The sequence below is a fragment of the Canis aureus genome, chromosome 17 (genome assembly GCF_053574225.1).
Source record: "Canis aureus isolate CA01 chromosome 17, VMU_Caureus_v.1.0, whole genome shotgun sequence".
NCBI classification, from domain to species: Eukaryota; Metazoa; Chordata; class Mammalia; order Carnivora; family Canidae; genus Canis; species Canis aureus.
In genome coordinates, this window is record NC_135627.1 from 33,667,565 (window position 1) to 33,689,734 (window position 22,170).

The following is a 22,170-nucleotide window of genomic DNA, read 5'->3' on the forward strand; positions in this document are numbered from 1 at the left end:
ATTCTCTTTCTCTCTTTCTCTCTCTCTCTCTCTCCCTCCCTCCCTCCCCCGTCCCTCCCCCTCTCCCTCTGCCCTTCTACTCCTCCCCCCTCAACCTGCTATCTCTTTCTCTCTCTAAAATAAATACATATTAAAAAAAAAAAAGGTAGTAATCATCATAAATGGAAGCTGCATGAAAACCATCATGGATGTATTTATCATGAGCTTTACCCTTTATAGCTTGTCAACTGTGCGTCCCTTTCAGGGTAGTCTTACTCTCTTGTTAGATCCCTCTCATGCATAGATTCTGTCTGAATCACTCTCCAGTTTCACACTTGGCCCATGTATTACTTTTGTTATTGTTGTTTTTTTCATAAATGTAATACACATTGACTCACCCAGATTATAAATTCTAAAAATCAGAGATAATATCTCTTTCTACCTGCTTTTTATACTCACACACACAAATAGACAAACATGGAGAAATGAATATAAAATGAACATTTAAAAAGTGTATGCTGAGTAAAGTGGATTTAAGAAAATTCAGTAATCTTGATTTTAATAATTATTTCTCACATTCACCAAAGTGTAAGTCTCAGATATTTTGGTATCTTTGGTTTATGGTCCTATATTAATGCCAAAGTATATTTGGCCATCTTCTGAGAAATTCACACAAATTTTTCCCAAGAAGATGCTTAATTGGTTCCCACTGATACATATTCTTTAACTAATCTTCTTGCTGTGAAAAAAAATGGATTTCAGATAAAGCTAAATGAGACAGTTTCATATATTTTCACAAATGCATAATATTCACGGACAAAATTAGGAAAAGTCAAAGTCTTGCTATTCTACACTAAAGAATGTTTTAATTACCCAATAAACAAGAAAAATTAAAGTGGTAATTAGTATGAACTTTATATCTGATTCACAGATGTTTTCTGATAACTCATACTCAATCCTTCTGTGTCATTGCCAGTAATGAATACATTGAATCCATTAAGCTCCATAGAGATTTGTTAAGTTTATGAATACATCAGGTTTTTGAAGGGCCTCAGAAGTTGCTCTCAGGTAGTCTAGATAGAAGACCAAAGAAAAAGAAACACATTGTATTGATTGGAAGGAAAACAGGAAAAAAAATCTCAGAAATCCGTGAGTCATCAATTTATTTTTTAACTAAATCATCAGTTTATTTTTAGAAGTTAGTATATAATAAAGAGAATTACAAATCAATCAAACTGTTTCTTTTATTGCTCTAATTTTTTTTAATGAAAGCTAGAAACTGATACAGTGTGTGTGTGTGTGTGTGTGTGGCGTAAGTAGCTCCCATGCCCCGTGTGATGCCCAACATGGAGCTTGAACTCATGACTGAGATCAAGACCTGAACTGAGATCTAGAGTCGGACACTTAACCAACTAAGCCACCCAGGTGTCCTTATGCTAGAGTATATTTATTAGTATATAACTTTCCACTGGAAAGCACTTCTGTTTGGGTCACTTTTTATGCATAAAAAGCATTGGTACTTCATTTTTCTACTTTACCTGCTTTGTGAGTGACCCTGAACTTGCATTGAGGATGTCAGGCATGTTTGAACAGTTGATCACAACAGACCCCATTAATCCATCATGGCAGCAGCCCATCTAACAACTATCCTCAGTGTTATTCTACAGAAGCCATGATATATATCATGTGGAAATTTGCTGCTACCTATAACGAAAGCACCACCAGTGCTTGCTAATATATCATGTTCCTGCTTGACAATATGATCCTTAACAGGTAGACACATCACCTGATACTACATAAACGTGTGGGAATTATGAGATAATGAGGTAATGGGGAAGAACATAAAATACTGACTTTTTAAATGTATGAATCATTTTATTTTCTCTTGAAGACAGACAAATGGCCTTAAAGTACCATAGTTTATTTTGGCAGCTGGAAGAATCAAATATTTACTATATTGATAATTAACTCTCTGTGTTGGGAGGAACAGATTATAATTCACAGGAACTCTGGGCTTTCTGGAACAATATCCTTAATTAATGTCACCCATCTGAAACAGTTCTCAAATTGTACATCCATTTCCTTTACAAATGAGTTACCTCATGTAGGCTTTGATGACTGGAAGATAGGTCCTTGAATGAAGGAACCAGGGGGAAGGTTGGGGCAAGTAAAGAACTTTAGTTAAGGGATCCCTGGGTGGCGCAGCGGTTTAGCGCCTGCCTTTGGCCCAGGGCGCGATCCTGGAGACCCGGGATCGAATCCCATATCGGGCTCCTGGTGCATGGAGCCTGCTTCTCCCTCTGCCTATGTCTCTGCCTCTCTCTCTCTCTCTCTCTGTGTGACTATCAAAAATAAATAAAAATTAAAAAAAAAAAAGAACTTTAGTTAATAGGGCTTAAGGGTGATAATCTAGAATGAATGGAGGCCAGCTGACTTGAATGCATTCATAGTGGCATATCCAGGATGGCTTTGGGAAGGCAGGAACTGCTACCTCTTAAGGCCACACCTGGGTAACACTGTGGGTCACTGCTGACATTAATCACTTCCTCACCAGTAAATTCTACTTTTATAAGCCAGAATTTCCTTTCTAAAACAAAACAAAAATCATGATATTTCCATGACCAAAATGCAGTTCTCCATAAGGGAACATCCCAAATTGATGGCACCTGGGCCTGGTAGTCTTCTCTTCAGCTTTCTCTTTACTCAGCCACTCACATGGCTGCTTCTCCGAATTCTCCAAGACCCACTTGTTGGTATCCTACATTAAGTTTCCCTGATCTCAACCAGATTAAACACCCTCTCCCAGTACTCCCCTAGTCCTTTGTGACTCCTCTCTTTGTCACCTGTTATCTTTATGTCTTGTGTAATATGAATATACTTAATGCCACTGAAATGCACACTTAAAAATGATTAAAAGGGTAAATTTTATGCTACATGTATTTACCATAATAAACAAAAAGACTGGGGCGGGGGAAGGGGAAAAGGTGCAGAAGGGGAAAGATTCTGATTAGATGTTGTAGCGGGAAGCCAGATAAGAGATGAGCATGATGGTGAAGATAGAAGTATTCAAGTCTGGGACACATTTTAAAAGTCGAGCCAATAGATCCTATTGAGGGACTCCTGGGTGGCTCAGCAGTTAAGCATCTGCCTTTGGCTCAGGGCGTGATCCTGGAGTCCAGGGATCAGGTCCCATATTGGGCTCCCTGTATGGAGCCTGCTTCTCTCACTGCCTGTGTCTCTGCCTCTGTGTGTGTGTTTGTGTCTCTCATGAATAAATAAATAAATAAGATCTTAAAAAAAAAAAAGATCCTATTGACAGATTGTAGACGAGAGAGAATGAGTCACCAGGAGATAAGTGGTCATTTCCTGTGATAGAGAAAACGGGAGAAGGAGCTATTTGGGGGGAGAATATCCTGTGTTTGGCTTTATGTTAGAGAAGTCTGCCTGGCACACAAATGGAAGGTCAAAAAGATACATGAGTCTGGAGCTCAAGGAGAAGGGGCTATAGAAATGAAAATGGGTGGCATGTGAAAAGGCAAGCACAAGGCGTGAGAATGAACATTCTCACCCACAGAAAGAGTTGAAACAGAAAAGAGAAATGGCCAGAGGACTGAACTTAGGGAGCCTCCAGCATTCAGAGGCTAGAGAAAGGGGTGGATCCTAGATGGGACATACTTTTCATGAATATTCAGCAAATTCATATCGAGCACCTCCTCTGCCAGGCAGTGTTTTCAGGTGGTTGGGAGAATAATTGCTTAAAAAAAAAAAAAAAAAAAATGGCATCCACCTCACCCTTGTGCTATCAGGTGCGTTACTTAGCTTGACTGAGTCCCAGAGTCCTCATCTGTGAAATGGGATTATCACTGAGGTCAGTACAAAGGAACACAACAACTTCAATTGTTTCCTGAATGTCCACCTGTTTGTACACCATGTTTTATTTTTCTAACCTGAATCCTTCTGGTAATCCTGCAAAATAGGTTTACTGTTTTATAGAAAAAGTTTAGGGAAGCTAATAAGTTTTTCTAAGACACAGCTAAAAATTCATCAGCAAGGTTCTTACCCTGGTAGTTCTGAACTCATGTCTTTGAGTCCATCCACTTTTCAAACTATTCTAATATGTAAAACACTCAGCAAGCTGCCTAAGGCCATAGCAAGAGCTTCCAAACATGTTTCTTTCATCCTTGTCCTTCCTTCCCTCTACTTAAGTGGATCTCTTTGAGGTCCTGGAAAACAAACTCCTATAATTAAAACCAAACAGAAAAGCAATCACCTAGGTCATCAAGTATGTAAACTGCCAACCATAAACTTAGTGATGTCCCCAAACAAATTTAATGAATGTTAATTGACTGAATAAACAAAAACTATGCATTTTTTAGTCTAATTTTCTCTACAAAGCACCTGGCCTTTAGAATTACAGATTGGACAGCACTTAATGAAATTCCATTACCATTAAATTTGTTTTATAAGCTTTCTTTTATGAAATCCATTCAAGTTACCCCTGAAAATACTTCTTTATTACCTAGTTTCTACTAGCCTTTTAAATTATAACTTGCCTAGTAAAGGAAAAGAAAATGCCACTCTATTGTTTTTTAAACATAAATCTATTGTTTACATGTAGATTAATTTTAATCATTAGCGTTTCCTATCTTGCCACTCTTCCCGTGGACTCCCAGCTGGTTAATGGCATTGCTATTATCCTGGTCACCCAGGCTAAGCCACTGGGGCCACCTTTCATTCCTTCCTCTCCCTCACCTGCCATTATCTAACCCATCACCAAGAACTGACAGATCTACTTCTGAAATGCCTTGGAGCCCGTCCTCTCTGATTCAGATTTTAAAACACTAGTTAGGTTCCAGGAGAATCTACTTCTTTTGAGTCATGGTAATAAATGCTTTCTAATTGATAAGGGCCTTGACTTTAATCACTTCCTCACTAATAAATTCTTTCATAAGCCAGAATTTTCCTCCTTAAAAAAAAAAAAAAAAAAAAAGTCCTGATTTTTCCAGGACCTACAAAATTCAGTTCTCTATAAGGGAATACAGTTGATGCTACCTGGCCAATTGTACTATTCTCTTCTGCTTTCTCTTTACTACGTACATGGCTGTTTGTCAGTATTCTTCAAGGACCCACTTGTTGGAAGCCTACATTAAGCTTGTCCTGATCTCAACCAGAATTAAAGACTCTCTCCCTTTAATCCCAAAGTATTTTATTATTCCTTTCTTTATCACATATCATTTTTATGCCTTGTGTAATTATGATTTGCATACATAATAAGTTGGGGAAATTTTTATTATCTTAACAGCTGGCACCAAGTTCCTCCAGAACAAAACTCTCTTGGTGTGGAAAATGTGTCCTTAGAAATGCTTGGAGGTGGACCTTAAGCTAAACCCCACTCCCACCTCCCAGCCACAGACTTGTATATAACTATAGCCACAAGGTTTTCCCTCAGAGGAGAAAGCTGCCCTGCGTGCACAAAGGGAAGGGATTGGTTGTTTTTCTATTGAATAAAGATGAGATGGGGGTGGGAGCAGCAACCAGGGTAAAGAGGAAGGAGAGAGAGAAGGCCTGCAAGATGAAAGATTGCCTGAGGCTGGATGGGACCTGGGAGCTGCACAGAGGTAGCCAAAGGCATTTTACAAATACAGAGAAAACTAGGAACTGAGAGCCAAAGCTCCAAGAGCCTCTCAACATCTATAGTGAAAGGGGCTACTAAACAGTCAGATGAGTTCATGTGGCTGTTCTTGATGAGAAAATTGAAGATGATACGGTTTCTAGCATCAGGATTAATGCTAGAGAACAAGGTGGCCCTGAAAATATAACCCTCCCAGAAATCTACTTATATTTTACAGGGTGAGGGCTAGACTTCCACAGATCCTAGAATTGACAAAGGTTTGAGTCTTTTCCAACTACTTGAGGTAGATAAATATCCAAGTTCTGCACCTCACCAGATTATAAAACTCTTTGATGCCCATTTGCATTGCTATGGTGAACACACAGAATAGATTTGTTTTATTTTTTATTTTTTTAAGTTGTATTTATGTAAGTAATCTCTACACCCAACATGGAGCTTGAACTAACAAACCTGAAGTCAAGAGTCATATGCTCTTCTGACTGAGCCAGCCAGATGCCCCTGTTGTTTTATTTTATTGAATCAACATTGGGTTGGTTATTTTTTTTTTTGAATCAACATTGTTAAGATGAAAAATACCTATACAACTATTACTAATTTAAACTCTCTCATCTTACTGATTTTCTCAGTATAAAGAAGCCTAGTAAAAAAAATACCAACAGTGCAAATGATATTTAATTATCAGTACATATGTGCAAGAGATTGAGTATTGATTGCCATCTTGACCTATTAATGGTTCTTCATCTTTCTCTGGGAAAGATGTGATGTAGAAAGAAGTATAAACTAAAACTCTTATTATTTCCCACTTACCCATCCTAAGCTACTTTTCTCAGCTATTTGTCAGCTATAAGAATGCCAATAACATTATCCATCCTGTCTATCTTGCTGTAATTTTTGTGATGATCTTCTAGGTTTACGTATGGTAATATATAAGCCATTATCATGCCACCTGCAATATTTTAACAGTACACAGTAAGTTTACTAAAACATTACCATACACTGTTTATCTAAGAGACTACCAACAATATCTTACAATATTCTGTAGATAATCTTTTACCAATAATGGAGAAGAGTGAAATTGGAAAGTAGTATTTGTGTGATGCTTTAAAGCTTGTGGAGTTTTTATCTAATCCTTCTTCCTAGGTGAATAGGAATAGGCCAGGATGGTGCATTTGGTGGACAGTATGGCATCTGAGAAGTTCTAGGTGAGAGTAGGACCAATAGCATAGAAATATCAGAAACATCAGCTCCATAGAAGCAGGCTAAGAGCAAAACTGGGGCTGCAAAGAGAGGTTAAGTATTAGTGAATAGGAACAGTCAACATAGTAAGAAATGATTCTTACTGTAAACATATCATGAAACCCAAGTCAAGAAGGAGCACAGGACACTTCCCAACTTCTTCGATGAGGGCAACGTTACCCTGACACCAAACTCAGATAAAGACATCACAAGAAAACTACACAACAAAATCCCTTATGAGTATCAACTCAAGAGCCCACAACAAAATACAAGCAAACTGAATCTAGCAACATATAAAAATAATTGTATACCATGACCAAGTGAGATTTAACCCAAGAATGAGGCTTTGACATAAGAATATCAATTAATATAATGCATTATATTAATAGACTAAGAGACAAGATCACCTGATTATCTCAATTGGTACAGAAAAAGGCATTTTGACAAATCCAGCATCTTTTCATGGTAAAAAAAAAATACTCAGCAAACTAAGAATAGAAGGGAATGTCTTCAACTCTGAACATCTTGGAACCCTGAAAACTCTGAAGCACCATTCTTAAAAAATTAAACCTTAAATGAAAAGATGTCCCATTTCATGGATTGCAAGGCTTAATGTTGGTAAGATGGTAGCATTGCAAAAAAAAATGGTAAATAAATCCAATGAAATCTCTACCCAGATTCTACTGCATTTTCTTTTGCAGAAACTGACAAATGATCTTAAAATTCATATGGAAATAATCTTGGAAAGACAGTCTTAAGAATAAGAACAAATTTAGAAGACTAACAATGTCCGATTTCAAAATTTACCTCAAAGCTGTAAGCTAGATAGTGTGGTACTAGGATTAAAGTGTGCACATATAAATCAATGGAACCACAGTGAGAGTTCAGAAATAAACCTTTACATTTATGGTCAGTTGATTTTCACAAGGGTGCCAAGACAATCCAATGAAGAAAGAAAAATATTTTCAACAAATAATGTTGAGACAACATGCAAGAGAATGAAATTAGACTCCATACACAAAAATTAGCTCAGAATGGATCATAGATCTAAATGTAAGAGCTAACTCTCTAAAGCTATTAGAAGAAAATATGAGTAAATCTTTGAGACCTTAAGCTAGTTAAAGCCTTCTTAGATATAACAACAAATATATATTGGCTAAAGAAATATTAAATTGGACTTAATTAAGATTTAAAACTTTTGTGCTTTAAGGATATAATCAAGAAAGTGAAAAGACAGTCCACAGATATGGGAGAAAATATTTGCAAATCATATATTTGATAGGAGACTTGTATCCTAGAATAAGTGGAAATCTTAGAACTCAACAATAAAAAGACAACACAATTTTAAAATAAGCAAAGTATTTGAATAGACATTTCTCCAAAGAAGATCGACAAATGGTCTATGAGCACGTGAAAAGATGTTCAACATCATTAGTCTTTGGGGAAATTGCAAAGCTAAACCACAATGAGATACACATACTGGGATGGCTAAAGTGAAGAAGACAGATACGTTTGGTGAGGATGAGGATATATTACAACTTTCAGTGCCGATGAAATTACAAAATTGTGTAGCCACTTGGAAAAACAGTTTGAAATTTTCTCAAAATATTAAACCTAGAATTACCATATAATCTAGCACAGTAATTCCACCACTAGATATATATGTAAGAGAATTTAAAACATATCCACAGAAAAACTTGTACAAATGTTCATAGTAGCACTATTCATAATAGCTGAAAAGCTCATCAACTAATAAAAGTGTGATATATCTCCACAATGGAGTATTATTCAGCTAAAAAAGGAATGAAGTATTGATGTATGCTACAATGTGGGTGAACCTTGAAAACTTTATGTTAAATTTAGGACAAAAGTCAGACATAAAAAGCCATATTTTATATGATTATGTTTCTCCTAAATGTGTAGAATAGACTAATCTATAGGGATCAAAGTAGATTAGTAGTCACCAGGGAAGGGGGCGGTGGTGGCAGGGGATATTCATGAGTATGGAATTTCCTTTTAGGATGATGAGAATATTCTGGAACTAGACAGAGGTGGTAGTTCCATACATTGTGAATATAATGAATGCTACTGAATTGTACACTTTATAGGTTAAATTTTATCATATGTGAATTATATCTTAAGGTTATTAACCAAAAAAGGAAATAGGAGCCCAAGGCTAAGAATCGGCGAATTGTTCTGACAGGTCCACATTTGAAATATGGGAATCTGAAAATCAAAGAGATTAAATGTCTAAAATACCATTGCTAAGAAAAGTTATAATTTATATCTAGATTTTCAGATTACGTCTATGCTTTTTCTGTAGGAATAGCAACAAGAAGTGGGATCTTGTTTTCTTTTTTTCTTAAAGATATAATGTGAGCTTATTGATCACAAGACTTTAATTTAGGAGTCCACATATTAAAACCCAGGTTCAAATTTCCCGTGTGTTTCTAAGTCCATGCTACTCTTTTGTTTTCCTTGTTTAACATAAAAATTCCACTTAAAAAAAAATCCACTTAGTGCAGAAAGTAATTTATGAGACATACGTTTAAAAAATTATTGTACAAAATTAAAACTATATAGTTTGGGGTTGGGAGCTGTATAATTAAGGTAGAAAATAAATATACCAAATCTGAGGCTTTTGTGGCTGAGTTTCCTGGCACCCAAAGCAAAAAAGTAAAATAGAGTAGGTATTTTAGTCTGTTTGCTAAAGGAAAAAAAGAATACTGGTATTGCCAGATTTTCCTTCTACTAAGTAAAAATTATGACACAGATATTTCTATAACCTCATTGGAGATTAGAAAAGTCCTAGCTTGAGGGGTCAGGAAGCAAGCATCAGGTTCCAGCTCTGCTGGTCTGTAGCTGTGTGGCTTTGGCACGGTAATTCATTAGCTTCCTGAGCCTGTTTCTCATCTTCCACATGTCTTTCAAATACGAATGTGGGTCACGTTAATATACTTATTTTTTCAATGTTAATCCGGTGGAGTATTTGAAGATTACGTAAAGTTTTTAGGAAAGGAAATAAAAAACAGGTAAAAACTTCCTTCCATTAAATGGGAAGATTTTTGTTCTTTTCCAAAATCCAAACACATGCTGATTTGATGGTAGGAAAAATGCCTATTTGTGGCACCAGACAGCTCTTTTGACCAACAAAAACTCAAGTGGAACATTACCAATAAAATCTACTTGGTCTTGTTATTTATATATCCCCATACGAGCAATAAAAACTATTTCAATAATTTATGTAAGCTTAAGTACCAGATAGTTAACTGATATAATTCCGGTGTTAATAAAAGAAATCTCTAGTGTAACATAGGCCTGGTTAATGATCAGCATAAAATAGATGGAGGCCTGTTTTGGTGGTCACTTCAAAAGTATATTTATGGTCGCATTACAGTATCTCACTAGAACTATGTATTTGAAACATTTTAGATATGTTTTAATATTTAAAACCATTTTAGGGGCACCTGGGTGGCTCAGTCAGTTAAGTGTCTGCCTTTGGCTCAGGTCATGATCTCAGGGCCCTGGGATGGAGCTGAGCAGGGAGCCTGCTTCTCCCTCTGCCTCTCCCCCAACCCCCACCTCCACTTATGCTCACCAACCCTCCCTCAAATAAACAAATAAAAATCTTTTTAAAATAAAAAAAAAGTAAAAAATAAAACACAGAGTTTTATATACTGCCCTTGCCTGGGCTACATCCTTAGGGCTATCTTGTTAGTGAATCTGTCTTATAATAAGATGCTTCTGATAGAGAAAAACTAACTTCTTTATATAAAATTCTGCCATAGGGCTGTGTTATGGTGAGACTCCATTGTCTGCACATTAAAGTAAATTCTTCAAAGGGTTGACTGTGTTCCTCAAGCTCCTTCCTTCCTTTCTTTACCTTCACCCTTTCAAGCCTCTGTTGGCATGCCAGCTTCAAGAGAGGCATGCCTAAGACATATCTGCATTCTTGAGGAGTTCAACATTTATCTTTAATGAAATAACTAGAACTTTTTTTTTTTAATTTAGCACCCTTCTAGGGGATCTCCAAATCAGATGGGCTCAAGAGCCACACCAGTAAAATTAGTGTAAAGTGCTGCCCTTATAAGGTAATAAGGAGTGCTAGAGCTCAGCCAAACTGGGGAGGACAGGACCTGCCTTAAATTCAGATTAAAATAATAACCTAGTAAGTATAAGATTCAAATGATCCATCCAGCTACAACTCCTGGTGTAAAACATAATTTAAACCCTGATGTTTTCTGAAGAGATTCTGTGACAAGTTCATCTGAATATTTCAGTACATTATGTGTCTTCCATTCAGTATCCAGTGTAATTCAGTGTGATTCAGAAATCCAAACTTGTTTCAACCTACATCATGAATTGTTTTTATGAGGGTAAAGTCTTTGCAAGGCATATGGCGGCTCCCCTAAAGTAACTATTTTGAATAGATACTGTTTATTGAAAATGGATCTCTTTTGTTAGCAAACAAGCTCCTCTCTCCTTGCAATCTAAATTTATCAGAAGTTTGAAAATAAAACCAATCACAGCCAATGCCATTAATGGTTCTATTTTTTTCTCCTCTTTTATCTTTAAGCCTTTTGTTATTGCGGCTTTTAAACTTATTTGCTAAAATATGGTGAATCAAAAAAAGACTAGAAAAAAAAAAAGACTAGAAAGATAAGCCTGTAACCATTTTGAGTATTTTAATGGTCTAGCAAGTGATGAACACTTAGTAACAGCTGCCATGTATAAGTAAAAACTGTGATATATTGAGTCCGTCCACAGACCCACCCCCAAAAAAGCTCATTCAGAAACTTATCATCTATAATTAGTAGGAGATTTTCTTTATTAAACCTAAAACAATAATTAGAACTACATTTTGGACATGTTCTGTTCATATGAAAAGTGCCAAAATCTAGTTGAATATATGCTAAGATGGAGCTTGTTGACATATTTTAGCAAATGTATTACTCCTGATTTACACATTTTGTGAAAAAGGATTTATTTTTATTGAATCCAGATTTGAACGTGAAGTAGTATAATGCCTTAGTCACAGCTTCTGGAAGGGTTGGCAACTGCTAATCTTCCAATTTCAATCTGTTATCAAAAGTAGTTTTCCATAGGAAATCATAGGCGGCAGTCAAAGAGGAACTTCATGCTGGTGAATCTGTGCTGCCTTGGGATGTAGCTTCTGGGAATTCGATAGTGAGGGTATCTAAATAGCAGCTTTTCCCCAATTGATATCATAGAAAAGACACCAATGTGGTTTGATAGCAGCTGGACAAAATCTGTTATCATATGGGAAGATAAATACAAAGATTGCTGCTTCTGAGAGCCATCTACTGGCTGAGAGAAAGCCTGCAAAAAAAAAAAAGTCTGGCTTGTCCAAGCGAACAGAAGCTCTATTACCAAGATTTATGTAATGCCTGTTAACTGAAAGTCTCATCAACTTCTTTTCTGGCTTATGGCCTCAATATTTCATTCCCAATGTAGTGTTTGATTTACTAACAAGGAAGTGGTTCGTTCTTACACGCATTCTGTGGCAGAAACTAAGTCACAATTCTAGTAAGTAATATTCTGCCCTATTCAAAATAATTTGAAAATAAACTTCTGAAAACAGTACAAAATATATTTTTAAAACTGACTGTTCCCCTCTTCCCTTAAGGTAACTCTATCATGCAGCCAACTCAAATCATTTTTGGTACAATTGTAAATAAACTGGAACAGCAAGGAAAGAAACTAGTTCTGTGGCTGCGGTGGTCAAGGGAGACATAATTGCATACCACTGCCAAACTCAGCCGTCTAAAAACATTTTCCTGGCAATAAATATTTTTTTCACAACAACTTAGGAAGGTATTTTCTTAGGTAGGTTAATAGTAATTATACCGAATACCTCTACTGGCAGTATTTAAAAAGCAGTTTACCTTAAAATTCTCCAGAGAAAAGTTTATGCCTTATTATAGCAGACTACGTTTAAAAATGCTTTTATGTGCTGTGTTTTTTTTTTCCTATAATTGGGCTACAGGGAACATTTAAATGATACAGATTACGTTGTTGCATTATCCTATTGTATCCTATGCTAGTTGATACTACCTGTGTCTACCTGAGTCTGTAGAAAGCAATAAATAAGATTGGGTTCTAGAGTCACCCATTTGGGTTCAAATCCTAGTGTAGTTTTTCCCTTCTCTGCCTCAGTGTCCCCATCTTTAAGTGAGAGGCACTATTAATATCAACCTCGCAGAGTTGCTTTGGAGCTTAAAGCATTTATTTAGACCTGAGCCTGGTGCATGGTCAGCCTTCTGTAAATGTCAGCTGCCATATTACCCACAGCCATGCTCCTTGGAGTTCTGTTGAGACTCAATGTGTGAACTTGCTAAAGCACTTTCTATTTTATTCCATTGTTTTATGCTCTTGTTTTAAATTTTGGGATGTGTGTGTCCTCTTTCTCTTTTCAGCCTTAGACAATGTCCTGGCTTTTTGTTTTTTGTTTTTTTTTAAACACCTATAGAAACTTCAATTTCTGTGAAGGGCATCTCATCACACTGAGGTCACATGTGACAAATGGCCTTTTATTACCTGCTGATTACAGTTACCCTTAATTTCTTTCATGGCAACCATGCGCTGCCTTCTTTAAATAGAGCTGTTCCTGGATGTGACTTTTCGAGCCTCTCTGGGTTTAATTCTAATTTAACTTGCCATTCCAAGTGGGACTGTTGTGCAACTGAAGTCATGATTCACTCATTTGTTCTCTCTAGATCTAATTATTACCACGCAGTGCCTGTGAGGCCCCCTCAGGCGCTCATTCACGAATCCAAATGGTCTAACCCTTCTGGGGAAGGGAGTGGGCCTTTGGTTATTGTTCTTTTGAACTGTGCAGATTGCCTTTAGTGCAGTCTCTGGGAACGCACTGGCACCTGTTGTACCTCTACCATTTTCATTACACCAAGCTTATTATGAAGGATTATTGGAAGAATCCTATGCTGGCATCTGCAGCCATAGTTTTTGCACATTTCCATCTTAACCAGCTTTTGAAGCACAGAACCAGTTTGCGTGTATTTGGGGATACCTGAATGGCCTTCTGAACAGAGGGTACAGGCTCAGAAAGCATAGAAAGAGCATAATAGAAACACCAGAAGCATGTTAGCTGTTCTGTTACTAGATGCCCGTGCTTGTGAGCCTCAGAGTGGGACAGGACAAGAGCAAGATCATTCTTCACCCTCCCCTGTTCAGTAGATGCTTATTGGGGCCAAAGGGGAGATTTTTATTTCATTCACCAGTATACTAACATGTTCAGAGGGATCTCAATGGCCCTCCACCGAGAATTTTAATTATAAGGAATGCCTTAGAATGCCGTCCTCTTGAATTTAGGGCAAAGAACTGAGGTACTTAGGTACCTGTTATTTTAATGGTTACCCAGACTCTGACTTTCAGTAGCCACTTGGTGTATAGTATTTAAAATATGAAATTTAGGGAAATGGGAGTTAAGAGTGAAAAATTGACCATTATCTGAAGACTTGAAATAGAAGAATCCTAGTAAGGGTTAATTAACCAATTGAGGGTTAATTGATTAAATTAAAAATTAGGAATACCTGACTTAATACACTCATCTATCCATCCATTCATTCACTCATTCAAATTAGCAAACATTTCTTGAATGTTCACCGTGTTCTGGGCTCTAGAGCTACCTGGCACCAGTACCTTGCCTGTCACATTTCCTGCCATGGCCTAAGTTTGGCCAAACCCCCACCTTTGGTTGTCTTCCCCCTCCACTGTCTGCCATCTATGGGCTCATGCATGGACCCCAGCACAGCAGCAACCCTGTGTGGAACTGGAGTGTCCTCTCATCTTCCTGTGTTTGAAGTTCTTTTGTTCTTTTGATCCCTGTCCACCTCAGCCCCACATCTCTTGTTTCTACAAAGAGATCAAATAAGTGGTTCTGAAAGGCACAGCCTGGCTAAAGGTTCTTCAGCATCTTCTGAGGATGCCTCTGCCATTTTAAAAGGGAAGCCAGGAAGAAATATTACCTATTGGATATAATTTCCAAGCCAGCTCTGCCAGATGAAGCTGTTTGTCATATATACCTTTTTCAAAGAAATTTTTCTTTTTATTGCATAGATACCTTTAGGGGATAGTTCTTCAAAATGCCCTAAAACATTTTACTTTAGAAATTAACAGTAAAGTATTTGGAGGTAAAAAACAAAACAAAAAACATTTTACTTTAAAATGAGGCAAATCAGGATGTGAAGTTTTGTAGCATTATAAGGCTTTCCACCTAACATGTCTTTGTTTTGACGTAAACTCAGAAGTCTCAGTGAAGTAGTATCTTGCCACTCTGTGGCCTCTGCTTTCCTTAACCATCTGCCAAATGGTTCCAAGATTGATGGGCTGTAGAGAAGCTGCACCTCATTGGTTCCCTAAAGACTTGCCTAATAGTTACTTGGTTTTAATTTCAGATTTATGTTTTACTTTTCTCTGTATACACAAATACATAACAAGATAAATAGCTAAAATAAACTACAGGCAAAACAATATACGTGTGTGATTATGCATAGTTATATTTACACTTATTAGTGTGTAGAAAGTACTATACAAAACAAACCGTTCTGATTATAGATTTTAAGTTACAATTTGAAGGAAACAGCCATATCATTTTCTTTTGACTTAAAAGATGTCAAACATATCACGACACAGAAATTTCTATTTTTGAGGTCCCCAAGTGCCAAGATCCATATTTATTTTCATGACTAGATATTCAAGAAATGAATCACTGTTGCCCTATCATCACACATAGAATTTTATTCACAAGAAACCCACTGTATGCTAGAGCATACCCCTGCAGGAACAACCAAAGCTGTTCTTTCATGGGGCATGCCAATCACACTATTTTGACTTTTTCACCATAGGCTCCAGTTGCCACAACTGAGTCAGTTATATGGAAAACCACAAATCTACATTGATACAAAGGAAGGCTGGAAAAAGTGGCTTAGCCATCCCATATTTTCTTTCATTCTACTAATAAAGATCTTGCATAAAACTCTTTAGGGCACACATCGATAAACACCACTTATATTTTGTCTTAGGTAATAGAAAAATTTGGCTGCTGAATCTATTATTTGTATAAGTGAGAAGATGCATTGAAAACTTAAAAGGCACATATAGAAGGAAACATTGAGAAAAAAATCACTGGAGCAATGTAACAGTGAAGTATTAGAAATAATATAAATGTCAATTGCTTAGGAAATAGACTCTAAAATTCTGGGATAGATATTCACTGGATTACTCCCATGTTTCATCAGAGTCATGCATCAACCATTGGGCTCAAATACAACTCAGTGTTTTGTAAATGAAGTTTTATTAGAACATGAGCCATAGGGATCCCTGGGTGGCGTAGCGGTTTGGCGCCTGCCTTTGGCCCGGGGCTGATCCTGGAGACCCGGGATCGAATCCCACATCGGGCTCCCGGTGCATGGAGCCTGCTTCTCCCTCTGCCTGTGTCTCTGCCTCTCTTTCTCTCTCTGTGTGACTATCATGAATAAATAAATAAAAAAATCTTTAAAAAAAAAAAAAAAAAAAAGAACATGAGCCATACTCCCTTGTTTACATATTGTCTATGGCTACTTTTATGCTATAAGCAAGCACAGAGTTGATTTGTTACAACATACACTGTATGACTCTCAAAGTCAAAGCAAAATATTTGCCATCTAGCCCTTTACAGAAAAAGTTTACCAACCCCTGATCCAAGTTAAAATACCACATATTTTAAAATGCACCATGCCTTTATGTACCACTAATAAAAAAATTTTGCCAGTTAAACTACATTAAGCCATCAATTGTAAGAAGCATCTGATTTTAGAGACATTAAAATATGAAAAAAAAAACCTCTTAGAATAGATGAGTTATATAGCACTTCAAATAAACGACAGTGTTGGCATCAACATGGATAATCTCACATGCTTAATGTTGAGTGAATAAAAGGCAAGCATAGAGCAATTTGCAAAACGATGTGAACAGTATGATGATATTTATATGTCTCTTAAAAAGCAAAACAATATTATGAGTTTCTATGACTGTGGGTATGTATAGGGAAGGATAATATGAAAGAATTGAATTTAAAGAAAAATGATGACAGAAGTTTTCCCTGGGAGGAGGATGAAAGACAAGGGTGGGCGTTTACCTTTACCTGTAATCTGCTTAAGTGAAGCTTAAACTTCGCTTTCTTCAAAGAACTCTTGCTCAGAATCATTCTCTTTTTCTAAAAGAGGCAATTTACTAATAAGAATTAATTCTGAAAAGCATCAAAACATGAAAAAAACTGAAAGAAAATATGTCTTAATATGAACAGTGGTATATTTTTTTACAGTAGAAATATGGATGTGATGTGTTAGTATAGAACTTCATGGGTAACTAAAAACGATTAGTCATATTCTTCATTTCTACCTCAATCAAAAGAGATTAAGGTTTGAAGAAGTACATGTTAATCAATTACCTGACGTTACAAACTAATCCTGTTTTTCTACTGTGGCATGAAGATTAAACAACGTGCAAGTCAGGGCCAAATTTCATAGTTAAAACTTTTTCTCATAATGGTGGTACAGCTAATCTTTAAATACAATGTACTTTATTCCTCACCATGAAAAACCACCAACTGGAAAAGTTAAATGTCAAGTGCATTTTACTGAACAGAAATAGCTTGTCATGAGTCATTGTTATTGATGTACTGATGTCATTTCTTTTAGCCTGACCTCACTTGTTTTGAAATGTACCCTGTGATTTTACATGATTTTATATGCTGTCACGTGCAGTTCAGACCCTCGTGTTATTTCCTAAATGCATTCATTTTGTCTGTCTGTAGCAGGGCTTCCAAAAATATTCCCTGTAAGTGCCATTCAAAGTTCCAGATTGTTTCTTTTGATAAGGAGGATCTGCTTACCTACCACTGCTTTTATTTAGTTTTCGTTTTTGTCTTGTTGTTTTAAGCGTGTCTTTCTCTCTGGAGGAGTGTTTTATCAGAAATAGGCCAAGCTGCCTGCCTTCAAGATTGAGACATGAAGTTACATTCAAGAAAGTGACAGCAGGCAGTGCAGCCGTGGGGCCTTGAGTCTGTATGAAGCTACAGAGCGTGAGGCTGAGGTGGCATGCCACTAGAATGCAAACAGAGGGCTGTGTTGCTCACCACTTAACTCCACTTCTTTTTTTTCCAGTTCAATTTCACCATTTAGTATTGAGAGCACAAGACGCCAGAGACGATCTGAATCCCCAGACTCCAGAAAACGGCGTATCCACAGATGTGATTTTGAGGGATGCAACAAAGTATACACAAAAAGTTCTCACCTGAAGGCTCATCGAAGGACACATACAGGTACAGGGCTTCTCACTGAGGGGAAGGGGAGGGCGGGGGAGGGGGTCACTGAAAGTCCCAAAGCGGCCACTGCTTGACTCCAGGGTCCTGAGTACACTGGAATGGCTTTTAGACTTGCTCGTTATATAGTCATCTGAAGTCTACTTCCTTTCTGAGGGGAATGCGTTCCCCTCTCTCCCTTAACAAAGGCTTAAGTTTTAGGGAACCGTAGCAACCAATGAAGTATGTCCTCTGTGTGTTAAGGACGTTTATGATGGTATGACACAGTGATCTAGCCTTTTTCATAATCAGTATTGCCACTTCACCATTGTCTAGTTTAGCAGATTTTAAAATGTCCGTAAAGCACAATGAAGAATAAGCTGAACAAAATCATTCGGTCCTCTTAAAGTTAGCATTTTAAACACCACTTGGATCATGTTTTCTCCCCCCTCAGTCTCTTCCCCCAAATAACCAAATAAACCAAAAAAATAAAATAAAATTGACATACATTATATATAGCACTGTTAGGAGTATAAAAATATTTTCACATGATTCCATTTACTTTTTACTGGCATTTTATATACAGAGAGAGGATTTTTAATATTTAGTTTACAGAGAAAGAAATTGTGACCACATATGATTTACTGACTTTGTCACCTTCCACCTATCCACACCCTCCCCAATCCATCTACCTCTCCATCCATCCATATCCCCATCCATGTACTCATATATCCACTCATCCATCCATCCACCCACCCAGGAAATAACCTAGTGACTCTCAGCCCCCTGCACCCCCTTCCGTCCTGCCCCTTGTGTGTTGCTTGGCCGGCATCCTCTGGCTTCCTTAGGCTTCTGGATCCTGTTGGGAACCATGGGGTGTGTGTGTGTGGGGGGGGAGTGGTGGCTGGTAAGGCTCTGGGAAGATACCAAAGGTTGAAAGAGGGCCCCACCTACCTTTTCTAGGAAAAGTGGTGACTAGAATGTGTAAAGCCCAAAGACACAGAATCAGATAGGGAAGGGAAATGTATTCATACACATGCCTGGTAAGTTCTGGTAGCAATGTGCCACAGATCAAGCAAGCTGAATCCAATGACTCTCCTTGACAGGAATCGGATGCCAGCATCTGCCTTGAACTAGAAACTGCAAGTGTAACAGGCTTCTGTTGGGCTTTGAATAGTATTGCCATCTCAAATATATTAAAATAACCACACTATGAACACCATTTCCCGGCTGAGGTAGCAAAATCATTTACGCCAGCATCTGTTGCCATTTATTTAGTCATGTTATTAGACGGTTTCCAAAGCTGCTTTACAGAAACTGTTCCATGACTCCAAACATTGAGACAAGGCATCATTTGTGTGTGTGTGTGTGTGTGTGTGTGTGTGTGTGAGAGTGATGAGGTTCTGGTGGAGGAGGCTTGTCTAAAGTCAGAAAACATTGTAGAATCTGGAGTTTACTTTTCCTCATCTAACATATAATATATGTTATATAACATAACTTTGAATACTTCTAATAATTTAACATATTTTGCAAACTACCTCTTCATCTTTCCTCTCTTCTCCCAATCCTTTTCCTTTTTGTACTTAATTCCAGATTCTTGCTTCTCCATTGATTCTGAGCTTCCCCAGGAGAGGTTTTCATCTATTTCTTAGGCTCTGTTTTTGAGAATCAGTTTCTTTGCCACTGAGGCAAAGAATGAGTATAAAAACATGAAAGTCAAATAAGCATGTTCCATCCTGTCATTAGATAATGAACAGAAATCACAGTTGCCGGTATGATCAGGTCACATTACTGACTTTCAATGGGAGCATTTCGGTTTAAAAAAAAAAAAAAAGAAGGACCTTTCTTCAGTAAATCATCATATATTTTGAGTTATTCCTTGAACTTTCTGAAATACAGATTAGCCTCAGTTGTACACAGATACCTCTGTTCTATTTATCCAAGTGATAAACAGTGGATGAGGGGAAAAAGCTTAATTAGGGACTAGTAAAGGATCTAACTCTGTGGCATTAAGAAGTTGCATCTTACAGGGGTGAACATATACTATGAAAGTAGGGGGGACATGGTGTATGCATTATAATTCAAAGCAATATAAACTTTGAATATTAAAGCAGAATTAATTAGCTTGGGTTATTAATAAAATGAAATCATAGACTCTTAGAGTCCACATGGACCTTCTACACCAGAGAGTCTACTTTGTTTCCTAACTACGGGAATCCCCTGGGTGTCATCTCTCACGAAGAACAAGTCACTGCGATGCAGTTTTCTGCACATGCACACATCTTATGTTTTATTTGATCCTCACAACACCCGTGATTGGAGCTGTCATTATCCCATTTCTGCAGTGGTGGCTCCTGGTCAAGTATTGTTCCCACGGCAGTGAGCTTATGTTTTTGCAAGTGGCAGAGAGCAAGACAAGTTGGGTGAAATTTCTGAGGGCAGAGTCCTCATCTCATCAGTATTGAATCACCTCTCATGGCATTGTTTGGCTCAGAGTACCTTCTGGTTGAATAGAATAGCTCCAGCTATCATGCTCTTATTTTCACTTCCTGGCCCGGTGCTGCTCGCAAACCCATCATGAATCACAAGCATCTTCATTTCTCCAAATCACATACCCTCTTAGCCATGTTTTTCTAGATATATGGCACTGTGTCTTATTAAGTTTCCACACTACAAATGGAGGGAAGAGATTATGTTAAAGGACGTCTCTTAAAATGCAAAAGAAAGTTGGAAGCCTTTTAGCAGTGGACTCTCCATTAAGTCATCCAAATCAAAGACTGCTGAGATCTACATCTTGTCCATCTTTTGTACCTATAACCGATTACCTTTAAACCTTAACATCCAATGTTGTGTTGATAATTGGACCTGTCTCTCCAGGGATGGCTCCCTCAGGAGTAGTGTATTTCCTCTGTTTGAACACATTTCGCCACAGGCTGGATGATCTTCTGTGGGTGATACAGGACAGAGTTGGTGTTCTGAGGGCTACACATGCCCTTTCAGGTTTGGGAAATTATTATTCTACATCCATTTGATTGACTTGGACCCATTCTTCTAATAAGTTGATGACTTGGAAACCTTTCCCCACCTACATTTAGTTCTCTCTTTCAGCATCTCCATTTTTGCCAGGTGTTAATAAGTAGGACAGGTTTAAGGAAAAAGCCCTAAGATGTGATCCCAGAGACTTCCATCCAACTGAGTCTTAATTCATTAACCAGTAGCTAAAAAATCTACCTAACTGACCCTATTTCCAGTCCCTCTTTCCTGATCTCACATCAACATCAGCAAGTCCTTGTTGAAATTCCTGCTCCAAACCAAGACATGCCAGATCCACTCATCCACTTAGCAGAGAGATATTTACTCTTTAAACATGGCCTACTAGGTTATCAAATAATAGCCCTTTTAAAAAGAAAGAATGAATTTGGGTTGATTTGCTACCACTAGTTCAAAGTGAGCCTTTACGTGTTTCTGATTTATAATTCAAGATTTCTCAACTTTGTGTTCAAAATGAAATCAACACATGTTGTATAGGGATTGGGGTTGGCTTGCTTTGCTTTTAATAAGTATCTTAGTCTTACCTTTGCTTCAGGCACATTGAGTAAGTTATTTGTGTGTGACCAATAACAGTGAATGTAGAGCTTGGGATTATAGCAGATGACTTATGACAAGTACGCACGCTATGGGAAGTGAGCAAGTAGCAATAAGAAATTTTCTTTGATAAAGTCACGTTAACTTTACCTTTAACACTTGATCTTTTGTGTTCTATTAGTACGTGATCAGTCATCTATTTAGAACTTACACAGTAAATTAAACACATTTGTAGAAGTGAAAAAGAGGAACATTTCCTAGATACTAGCAATTTAAAGAGAAATGCTAAAGAGTGCCTTTTTAAATTTAAAAATAATTTAAGTGTATTGTCATGACCAAGACCATGCAGTTTAGATAATAACATAAAGATTTGACTGAACACTTTCAACTGCCTTTACTAACACTTGCCTGTGGTAAA

The 22,170-nt window shown here is 37.4% G+C and overlaps 1 protein-coding gene across 16 annotated transcripts in view; it reads left to right on the forward strand.

Annotated features, from left to right (window-relative positions):
- The window catches only part of KLF12 (KLF transcription factor 12), a 591,716-nt gene that overhangs the window by 539,983 nt on the left and 29,563 nt on the right, over positions 1-22,170 (forward strand). For all 16 annotated transcript variants that reach the window (XR_013355728.1, XR_013355729.1, XM_077855379.1 and 13 more), the window contains one exon: positions 18,031-18,188. Coding sequence is in view for 14 of the 16 variants with exons in the window: in XM_077855379.1 (XP_077711505.1) it covers positions 18,031-18,188 (158 nt within the window). In the remaining 2 variants the exon portion in view is untranslated. The remainder of the gene's footprint in view (positions 1-18,030; positions 18,189-22,170) is intronic.